The 10,429-nt window shown below is 63.7% G+C and overlaps 1 protein-coding gene across 2 annotated transcripts; it reads right to left on the reverse strand.

Moving 5' to 3' along the window:
- Positions 1-970: 970 nt before the first annotated feature.
- On the reverse strand, positions 971-10,227 carry PGAP6 (post-GPI attachment to proteins 6). Of its 2 annotated transcripts, none has more exons than XM_082361535.1 (13): positions 9,966-10,227; positions 6,269-6,446; positions 5,994-6,186; positions 5,593-5,687; positions 5,126-5,394; positions 4,723-5,042; positions 4,236-4,323; positions 4,037-4,160; positions 3,483-3,619; positions 2,896-3,074; positions 2,681-2,827; positions 1,733-1,849; positions 971-1,384 (listed from the first exon to the last, which is right to left on the reverse strand). In XM_082361535.1, exons 1-13 carry the CDS (start codon positions 10,087-10,089, stop codon positions 1,088-1,090), a joined length of 2,268 nt encoding a protein of 755 aa, XP_082217661.1. In that variant the 5' UTR covers positions 10,090-10,227; the 3' UTR covers positions 971-1,087. The 2 variants fall into 2 exon arrangements, with proteins under 2 accessions (XP_082217661.1, XP_082217660.1); XM_082361534.1 differs by having other exon boundaries at positions 5,593-5,720; positions 9,966-10,226.
- Between the last annotated feature and the right edge of the window lie 202 nt (positions 10,228-10,429).

The raw sequence follows: 10,429 nt of genomic DNA on the forward strand, positions 1-10,429 counted from the left end.
GCCTGGACAGGACTCAGAAGGGAAGACGCCAGGGCCAAAAGATGGGAGAGTGCGTGCCCCCCACCCTGGGCTCAGCAGCCCTGTCCAGCACCCTCACACAGACAGCAGCCCCTTAGGGAGGGGCAGGGCACTGCTCCTGGGGCAGTCAGCAGGCGATACCGTGCTTCCACCACAGAGGAAGGAGAAAGGCAGGGCCAGGTCTCCAGGAGCCCCCTCCCCAAACGTGTGGTTGGGCCAGTGCGGGCCGGCAGCCATCACCTTCTCTCCTGGGAGTAACTCAAGGAGATGCTCCCTAGGCAGGGCCCAGGAACCCAGGGGTCAATGGGACACAAAGATGGGACAAGGTGTGCCCTGCAGGCCCAGCACTCCCAGAGCAGCTTGGCAGCCCCCTCCCCAGGAAGCTCATCTCAGGGGCCTGCAGCTCCAAAACTGAGAGCCAAAGGGAGTAAAGGGGGAGGGCTGGACAGCCAGAAGTCAGCCTCCCCCCTGCTACCCATGGCAGCTGGCCCTTATGGACACCCCAGTGCCATCAGCTCCCTGGTAAATGTGGTCACTCCTTCCCATGGCAAATGTATCAGCAGGGGGCATCCCCATGCCCGAGGCAGGCTGGCATTCAGGGGCACAAGGTGTCAATGAGCCAGGGATGGCATAGCTCCCAGCCTACGGGGCAGGGGCCCATGGGAGGTGGGCTCAGGCCTCCTCGGCCCACCTGGGTCTCTCATACCACAGCCTCACAGGGGAATAGGGCAATGGGGGACTCTTACACCACATCTCCCTCCAACCATCCCCAAGCCAGAAGAACTCAGAGCCTGACCCCACATGGTACCTGTGGTCTCCAGGCAGCCAGGCCCAGGCCCCAGGGGCCACTGCAGATACCAGCTGGGACCTGCAGAGGGACCGAGTCAGCTGGCAGCCAGTGGGCACAAGGGAGTTGGGGGTATGGTCCTCTCCTCTGCAGGAGAAAGCAAAAGAGTGCTCAGGGCAATTTTATTCAGTTGGAAATGGATCTGGACAGGGTCCCTCTCCCTTGGTCCTGCCCCTGGCTGGAGAGATCATCAAAGCTGCAGGTGTCCCCAAGCTGGCTGTGTCATGTCACTGTGTACAACTCGTCCTGGTGGTTCTTGCAGATCTCATAGTGGCAGGTGAGCTTCTGGGAGCAGGCCCAAGGCTTGGTGTGCTGTTCACGTGGTGGCAGCAAGAAGGCTGCGCTCCCTGCCAGCAGCATGTGCCAGATGCTGTGGGTGTAGTAATAGTTGTCGCTGGTCATCATGGAAGTGTAGATGGTGATGGCCACAGCGGCCATGGAGATGCCGGGCAGGAGGTAGAAGACCCAGCGCTGCCAGGATGGGGGGTAGCAGTGGCGCCGGCGCCCACAGCGGTACACCTGGAGAAAACCACCGCACGAGTGTTGGCACAGGGGCTGCAGCCACAGCTCCCAGGGGCCTGCCCAGGTCTGGGAGTGTGGGCTGCTTGGAGGGGTTCAAGGGCACAAAGATCTATGGGTTCCTCAGGCCCAGGCCCTGGGCATGAAGCCACACTGAGCCCCTGTGGGTGCCACTGGCAGCCCTCGGCAGATCTGGAGGACTCAGACCCAGGACTGAGAACATGGCCAAAATGAGGGGCCATGCTCTCTCCTCCCAGAGCGAGCGTGTATGGAGAGCCCATGCTCTTTTACCCCAATTACCAGGAGAGGGAGCCTGGGCAGGACCCCAGGCCTGCCCTAGTTCCTTACCCACATGGTGACCATGACCACAATGGCAAAGAGGCAAGGCCCCATTGTGTTCCAGGCGGCCCTGCGGTCCAGCTGCAAGGACATGGCGAAGACCAGAGCGCCCAGGGGAAACAGAACCTGGGCAAAACACAGGGACGATGGCAGGGTCACAGGAGCGCTAGGCCTGGTTCGTTTTTGATGGCACAAGGTCCAGCAGGAGCAGGTGGTTTGGGCCTGCTGGTCATCCCACTGTCCCTACTGCCCCCCAGCACCTCTGCCAGTCCCCTTGGAGCAACTGGCACACCCTGCCCTGCTCTGCTGGCTGGGAGGGAGGTGCCCCTCCTCCAGCTCCTGCATTGCTGGGATCCATCAGTCCCAAGGGTCCATCCACAGGTGGATTTCTAATGTGTTTTGTTTTGTTTTGGCCGCGCCGCACAGCTTGCGGGATCTTAGTTCCCTGACCGGGGATTGAACCCACGCCGCCCTCAGCAGTGAAAGCACGGAGTCTTAACCACTGGACTGCCAGGGAATTCCCCACAGGTGAATTTCTGGGGCACAAACTTGGGCAGGCAGGGCACCAGGGCACGCATCTCCATCAGCCAAGCCCGGCTGCAGCAGAAAAGTCCCCAAAGTGTCCTCAGCACCAGGGACTCCAGGAGCACAGCTGGGCGCTTCTCAGGGAGGTCTGGTCCAGGGTTGGGGTTCCAGGCCTCCTCTCTGAATGGGGCCCTGGGAGAGAGACAGGCCTCGCCCAACCCTGCCCACCACCTTCTTTTCCTGGCATCCTCCGAGCAGCTGACACAGTCCCTTCACAACTGGAGGCAGCCTCTTCTAGCAGGCGACTGGTTAGTACAAGAGGTTTCGAAGGGCAGCGGCCATACCCCCTTTCTGGTGTCTCCCTCGACATACTGCGCACAAGGGCCTCCGCCCCACCACAGCCCAGACCCCGGGTATCAGGAAATCACTCACGTATTTCAGGGCGGCCTTCAGCCGGGCCATGCAAAGGATGGTGACCCAGATGGACACTCCGGAGCCCAGGAAGTCGCAGTACTGCAGTGTGTCATAGTTGAGGATGCACAGCACCGCTTCACCCGGCTGGTCGCAGGCGTGGTAGAACTGTGGGGCCGGGCGGTGAGCGGCAGCCCAGGTCCCCCTACCACCCCCAGGGGAGCAAGCAGGCCTACCGTGGAGAAGAACATGGTGTAGGCGTAGACGGAGGCCTCCACCAGGAGGGAGCGGTGCACGGAGATGGCGATGGGGGCCAGGAACACGAGGTTGCTCAGGGTAAGCAAGAGGGCGGCCGCCTTCTGCTGGGCCGCCGTCTGGGCTGTGCTGTTGTCTGTGCAGCTCCACCCACGCCAGCCTGTGGGCCAAGGCAACGCAGAGGGGGCTGAAGCCGGGCAAGTGGGGCAGGCTCGGCAGGGGGCGCTTTGGAACCTCAGGGCCCGCCCCTCACCCAGGGCCCTGCAGAGAAACCCCTTCCTCACCTCTGAGCAGGCCGGGACAGGTGTGGGTAGGTGTGGGGCACATGTGGGTAGGTGGATGCCAGTGTGGGTAGGTGTGGGCAGGTGTGGGCAGGGGAGGCCAAGATCAGAAGGCAGTACCAGCTCTGGGGGTGCCTCTCTGTGTCCGCACGGGGGCACGGTAGGGGCGGGAAGGGGGCATCTGTCCTTGCTCTTCGGGGGCAGAGCTGGGATGGGCTCCCAGAGGAAGGCACAGGGCTGGGAGGCCAAGGGCACGAGTTGGGGGAGACATCAGGACCGTCCCTCACCTGCCTTGCAGCTGCAGCCCGCATACAGGTAGCCATGTCTGCGCAGCAGGAGGCACTGGCCGTAGGGTCCACAATCGTTCAAGCAGGGCACCAAGTACAAGGTGGTCTCCACGAGGACCGAGGCCTGCTCACACTCCCTGCGAGGAAGGGGCCATAGGAAGGCTGGCTGCTGAGGTCTGCCGGTCAGTCCCCCACCAGTGCTCCCAGCAGGGTCTTGGACACATGAACCCAGAGTTGAGGCCCCCGAGCTCCGAGCCCTGGAGGACAGCAGCCACGAGCTCTGCGAGGCCAAGATGCCCCTCTTCCTCCCGCTGTCCGAGTACCAGCCTGTCTGGGGCTGTGTCCTGGACCAGTCCCCCTGCTTGTGTCCGGACTCTCAGAACTGCCACGGGAGGAGTGGCCAGGTGGAGGTGGGGAACCCTTTAGAACTCCCAAAAGGCAACTGACCCTGCACGGCTTACAGGAAGTTGGGTCAGCCCCAAACTGGGATACGGGCAGCCCTGTCCATGGTCCCGAGCGCAACGATTTGGCCGGCTGCCCTCAAGTTTACTTACTCAGGTCTCTCGGGGCACATGAGCTGCAGGGAGAGGTACCAGTTGTCTGTCTCTGGGTAGGGGATGATGAGGTTGGCCGTGGGAGAAGAGGCACTCAGAGACAGGGGGTGGCCCTGGAAGAAGGCTGCAGGGGAGGAGGAAGGCCTGGTCATAGGGAGCCAGAGGGCCTGCTGGTCCCGGGGCCGGATGCCACCTATACCTGTGGTGCAGCTGAGCGAAGCGTTGAAGCTGAGCAAGGGTGAGGCAGCAGTCACACAGGCTACCACTGAGGTGTTGGCAATCGCAGTCTGGAAAGGAGGCCATTCAGGGTCAGTCCCCGGCCTCCACCTCAAGTTCACCCCTGGTGCTGGGTGCCGTTCTCTGTGGCCCCTGCTGGCTCAGGGCCCACCAGGACCCTTCCCCGCCAGGCCTGGGGCACCCAGCTTCTGACCCTACCTGCAGCCCTGGGCCTGCCAACGGGGACCTGCTGCCCCGCAGAACAGGCCTTCTGTTTCTCAGATGGTGCCTGTTCTGGCCCAACGCCTGCCGGGCTCACTTTGTTGCCTGAAAGGCCACCCCAATCCCGTCTCCGTGCCAAAGTTGGCACAGGGAGGCCTGAGCAGCATCGCTCTGCCCAGGCAGGTCTGAGCCCTGGACCCTGGGCCCTGATCCGAGCCGGACCTCTAGGGGTTCTTGGACCAAGGTACCTTGTTGACCCGCATGGAGATGGTGAGGGAGCCCCCGCTGTCCATGCCCGTGTTGAGGTTCAGCCGCATCACTGAGGGCATGTCTGACTGCACGAGCACCGAGACCCTGTCCAGGGGCTGGAAGCGCACGGATACCACGTCCACGTCTTCCCGCAGGACGGGGAAGCTCCTGAGGCAGAAGGGGCTGCCGCCCACCCTGCCCCTCCGGTCCAGGTCCTGGTAGCTGGGGGTCGGGGGAAGCAGACCGGTGGAGGCGTTGCTGCTCTGGTTTGGGCTGCTCTGCAGAAGGTGCTGGAAGTTCACACTCCACGGCCTGCAGGCTGTCAGGACCACAAGGAGCTCAGCTGGAGGAAGGCCTGAGGGCGGAAGGCAGGGGGCAGAGCCATCTCCCTGCTCAGCCCACCTGTGAGGGCAGCCACAGCACTGAAAGCCACAGACACACGGGGCCCGGCGAGGCTCTTGGCCGTCACTTGCAGCCACCGGTCCCAGGGTGGTGAGGGCAGCAGCAGGCGGCAGGCCTGGGTGGGGCCGCTGCAAGTGAGCACCTTCTGGAAGTTTCCAGGCAGGGTGGCCGAGCCCACGGTGAGGCGCACAGGGCAGCCCAGGCTCCCGTTGGATGCACAGCCCTGCAGCTCCAGCCGCAGCTCTTGGGTGTACTCGGGGACGAAGACTCTGCAGCCAAGGGGATACGGCCTCACTTGGGCTCTGCGGCTTCAACCAACCTCCCCGTATACTTCACCCTCAGAGTGGTAGCCAAAGGGGGCGAGACACCTGGCCCCCACTTCTTAGCACGACCCAGAGACACAGACCCACCGCTTTCACCCGCAGTGAGGACAGCAGTACCACCCACTCCACCAAACCTCCACTCACTTGAGGTAGCTGGGGTGGGAGAGGAGGGTCTGTGGAAAGGGCACGTCAGGCTCCAGGATGGAGACCTCGACCACTCGCACGACCAGCATGTCAGGCTGGAAGATGTAGGCACAGGTGGGAACAAAGCCCTAAGGAGAGAGCAGGCACAGGGGAGAAGGGGAAGCAGGAGGGGGCAGCAGGGCTGGACCAGAGAGCCCTAGGGTTGGGGGAGGCAGGGCTGGACCAGAGAGCCTGCGGGGGGAGGGTGTCAGGGCTGGACCATAGAGCCCTAGGGTGGAGTGGCAGGGCTGGGCAGCAGAGCCCCGAGCAAAGTCTGCCCTGGGGAGATGAAAAATAGGGACTGGCCATTCACGCACTGTGGGGTCCTGCCCACCCCCTGTCCCTGGAGGGAGCCCCCTTACCTTCACCTCAATCTTATGGGATGAGGGGGGCAGGTGGGCGGCCACAAACCAGTCCCCGGGTGCTGGGTGGGAGATGTTGACGGAGGCGTTGCTGTGCAGCATCTTGAGGAGGAAGGAGGGCTGAACGGAGGTGTTGTCAGGGAAGCTGGTGCCCAGTGGGTTGATGACGGGAGGGGCACCATAGCGGAAGTACCTGGAGGCAGGGAGAGCAGGGCAGGCTCAGGTGTCAGCCCAGGCGGCTCAGGCGGGGGCGGGGGCGGCGGGCGGGCACCTACACAGTGATCTCCATGTTGGTGCAGGTAGGGCCACTGCCCCTGGACACCTGCAGCAGCCAGCGCAGCAGCACTGTGTCTGGGGGCACCTGGAAGTGGAAGAGCCTGGCGCTGCCATACCAGCTGTAGAAAGCCAGCTTCTGCGGGGCCTGCGAAAACTGCTCCGACACCAGCCTGGCATCTGCGGAGAAGGCGCTGTCAGCCAGGCCAGGGTGCCCAGGATCCCCCTCCCCTGGGGAGAAGATGGAGGCCCTCATGCCTGGCCTGGGCCGGAGAGAAGGGGCGAGGGAAGCCATGGAGCCCCTGGGATGCCTGGCATGCCCACTCTGACCTCGGAAAGGTCACTGCTCCCCCCCAGCCCTTGGCAAGGGCCCAGGGCTCAGAAGTTTTCACTCAGGCATCACGTTCCCACTCACGTCCACACATCCATCTTTCTAAACCCCTCCAGCCCTGCCAACGATCTCTAGCTCACAGGCTCAGTCCCCCACAGCCATTCCTCTGCCAACTTTCCCCAGATCTCCACATCCCACCCACCAGCCACCCCTTATCAACGAGTCCCACAGCCACCCAACACCGATCACCCCAACGGTCTCAGACCTTAGAAGCAGGAAGAGCCCCACTCAGAGGGCAGCTCCTCTCCACACTGGTCACAGCCCCCCCTCCCCTCCCTCCACTGCAGCCCTGGCACATCCAGGGCTGAGGGATGGAGTCTGAAGGGCACAGGAAGTGGTCAGGGCGGGAGCCCCCACAACTGCCCTGGGCACTAGACGCCAGGACACTCTCCCCCACCTCCTCTGAGCCTCCCCAGCTCCAGCATCCTTGATCCTGGTTCCACTGGACAGGCCAGGGAGTCCAGGTCTGGAGGCTGGCCGCCTGCTCAGGCCATGATTTGGGATACAGTTGCACCAGAGCCGTCATCCCTCCTCACCCAGACAGGAGGCAGGCAGAGACCCTGTGGGGAGGGGACCTAGGCTGGAATGGCTACCCCCAGCTCCAGTGGGCACAAGCCCCTGCAGAGTGGCCCCAGCCCAGGGCTCCCCTGCGCCCCAGTCCTGGCAGTGGCTCCCAGGCCCCCACCTCCATGGCTCCCCAGCTGCCCTCCCCCACACACTCCAAAAAGTTTGCACTTGCAGCCCCCTTTTGTCATGCCAGCCTTTCCCAGACCAGCTCTGAAGGTCTGCTGGGACTGGGCACAGAGGCCTGCGGCCCCACCCAGGATTAGGGCCCTCCTGGGAGTGTCCATTAACCGCTGGAGCATGTGTCTGGGGCCCATGGTGTAACCACCTGCCCAATGAGTGGGTGAGGGTGCCCACTCAGACCCTTCCTCTAAGGCCTCCCACAGAACAGGCATGCTCTGGTGCTCTCTGTGTCCCAGGGGTGGCTGACAAGGCACCTGGGCTGCATGGTAGGAAGCGTGGCCCCAGCACCAGCTCAGGCCTTGTTCTCCTGTGACCTTGACCATCCTTTCCCCTCTCTGGGTCCTAGCTTCCTCTGAGTTGGCTGAGTCGGACAGCACCTCCCTTTGGCTGCCCCTCCCTCCATGGTTAATGGATGTTAAAGTGCTTTAAGAAGAAATGCATTGTGGACACAGCAGGGTGTGGTCTCCCTCTCCTCTGAGCTGGGTACCTCCCCCTGCCCCACTGGGAAACTGGCAACTCACACCACCCCAGCAGCAAGCCCGGGCCCTTCCAGGTGGGCCAGGTGAGCAGGTAAGGGAACCAGGTGAGCAGCTGGCTTTCCTGCCAGCTTCCTGACCCTACCATGGAAACACCCTGAGAAAAGATAGCAGCCCACTTGCAAAGCCAGTCTGAGCTCGGAGGAGCCCGGTATTGGGGGCTGGGCAGGGGTAGGCATCACATAGGACACACTCCAGGCTTTCCAGGTGTCTACTGGCCACCAAGTCCCAACTGCCAACTGTGGCCTGAGTGCCAGGAGACTGCAGCCACTGAGCTAATACAAACTTTCTCCTGAGGCTGCTGCAGCCCTCCCCCACCCCACCCCACCCCACCCCAGGACCACAGGGCCTTAGAGAAACAGTCAGCCAGCCCACCGGGCACCCAGCTTCTAGATGGGGCCAGGCAGGGGAGGTCCCGCTGCAGTGTGCAGCCCCCTGACCAGAGAGTGGCCAGGTCCTCTGGCCCCTGCCAGCCCTGGACACCTGCAACCCAGCTGGTGGCTGTGAAGTTTCACCAGGTGCATGAGAGATAAGAGAGGTTACCCTAAGACCTAGGGGTCCCCACTCCCAGGCCACACAGCCCCTCCAGCACCCCACCCTCAGCTCTGCAGGTCTCCATCTGAGCCAGATGTGGAAGACACATTTCTGTTATCAGGGAGCTCCAGCCACATGCACACCTGCTCTGCCCACAATCCCCTCCAAGGACACAGGGCTGGGGGTAGGAGAAAGAAAGTCCCTGAGCCTGTCCTGGGAACCCTAGTAAGGGCACCCTGTCCCACATCCTCCAAACCAGGACAGGCACACAGTGCGGAGACCCTGCCCACCCAGAGACCCCAGAAGCCAGGATCACACAGAAACCAGGATCACTTTAGCAGGCCTGGGAGGTGAGCGGCTGCCCCAGATTTTCCATCTCCATAAACTCTTCATCAGTGACCCCTCACCTAGCCCTGATCCCGGAAAAGGAGGAAAGGAGAAAGTAAGGATGACTTTCTCATCGGTACCCGATGGAGCAATTTCATCAGGGGCCCATCTCGGGGAAACTGCCTTTCATTTCAAGCTGTGCCAAGCTCAGAAACCAGAGGCACAACCCTCAAAGAAACAGGAGCTTGGAGAAGCAAGATTTCAGAGAAGGGGGGATGGGCTGGGAACCAGCCCCAGGCTGTGTTGGATAAGCTGCCTACTGCCTGGTGGGGCATCTGGGCCCTCCCAGCCCCACCAGCCTGGCCACCAGAGAGCCCAAGGCCTCAGGAATCAGGCAGTTTACTCAGCATCCTCAGGTGTCCTGCAGAACCCCAAGGACAGCAACTTCTGGTCTAGCCACCTCCTTGGGCCTTCATCAAAGGGAGTGGAAGTTCCCAGACAACACAGAGGTGCCCATTTCTCAGAACCACTCTGGCCTGCTAGGGTTCTGAGGACGACTGGGAGTCTAGCCTCCAACAAGCAAGGCCAGCTGTTGAAAGTGACTGCAGTAGGGTGGTGGTCACCTTGGGAGGGGTGGAGGCATTACACCCACCCCGGCTGCTACTTTAGGATCTAAGCAACTTTTTCCCAACTCTGGCCCTCTCCCAGACCAGATGGGGACCCGGGAATCCCACGGCCCAGTGTTTCTTCCCAGGAGCTCACAGCTCCCCCCCGCAGCTCCTGGAGTCCCAGAAGAGTCCCCCTGGGCCACTTCACCCCCACGTCCTGGTGTGCGAGGCTCGTGCCCGACCAGAACCCGTTGGGAGGAGGAGGAGCAGGAAGGAAGGGAGGACTCGCTCCAAGGGGACCGTCTGGCCGAACCCGGCCCCGGGGACAGAGGAGGGGGCGCGGGTGTCCCTTCTACCGCCCGCTCTCACACTCGGTGCCCCGGAAGGGGCCGCCCTGCGCCCCCAACCCAGGGTGGGGACCTGGGCCCTACGTCCGCGCCAGGTGAGCGCACAGGTGCCCCCAGGTGACTCACAATCCCGGCCGCTCCCCCCGCTGCTCCCTCCGCCCCCCAGCCCGAGCCCCCGGGATGGCGCCCGCGGGTCTGCGCTCGCTCACCGCTCTTTTTGCCGTCGCCGGCGGCGGCAGGCAGGGACCGAGCGAGCAGCAGCAGCAGCAGCAGCGGCACCGCCACCGCCACCACCACCGCCGCGCCCCCGGTCCCGGTCCCAGCCCGGCGCATGGCTCCGCGCTCGGCCCGGCGCTACCCGACCCGCGTACCCGGCCGCCCACCCCCGCCGCCGCTCGGGCAGCCACGGCTGCCACTGCGGCCCCAGCCGCCGCCTCTGCCCTGGCTTCCCATCGTCCGGGCCGGTCCCAGCCGCCGGCGCCCCGGGCACTTCCGCCTGAGAGGCCCCGCCCCGCCGCGAGCTGGGCCGGAGAGGGGCGCCGGGCGCACGGCGCTGAGCTGGGCTCGCGGGGCGCGCGGGGAAGGCGATCTGAAGGAGGATGCGGGGCGGGGGGCGACGCGGGGCGGGGGGCGACGCGGGGACCAAGAGGGCGCGCAGGGAAAATGGGTCGGA

This window comes from Balaenoptera borealis, assembly GCF_965194805.1.
Source record: "Balaenoptera borealis genome assembly, chromosome: 16".
NCBI classification, from domain to species: Eukaryota; Metazoa; Chordata; class Mammalia; order Artiodactyla; family Balaenopteridae; genus Balaenoptera; species Balaenoptera borealis.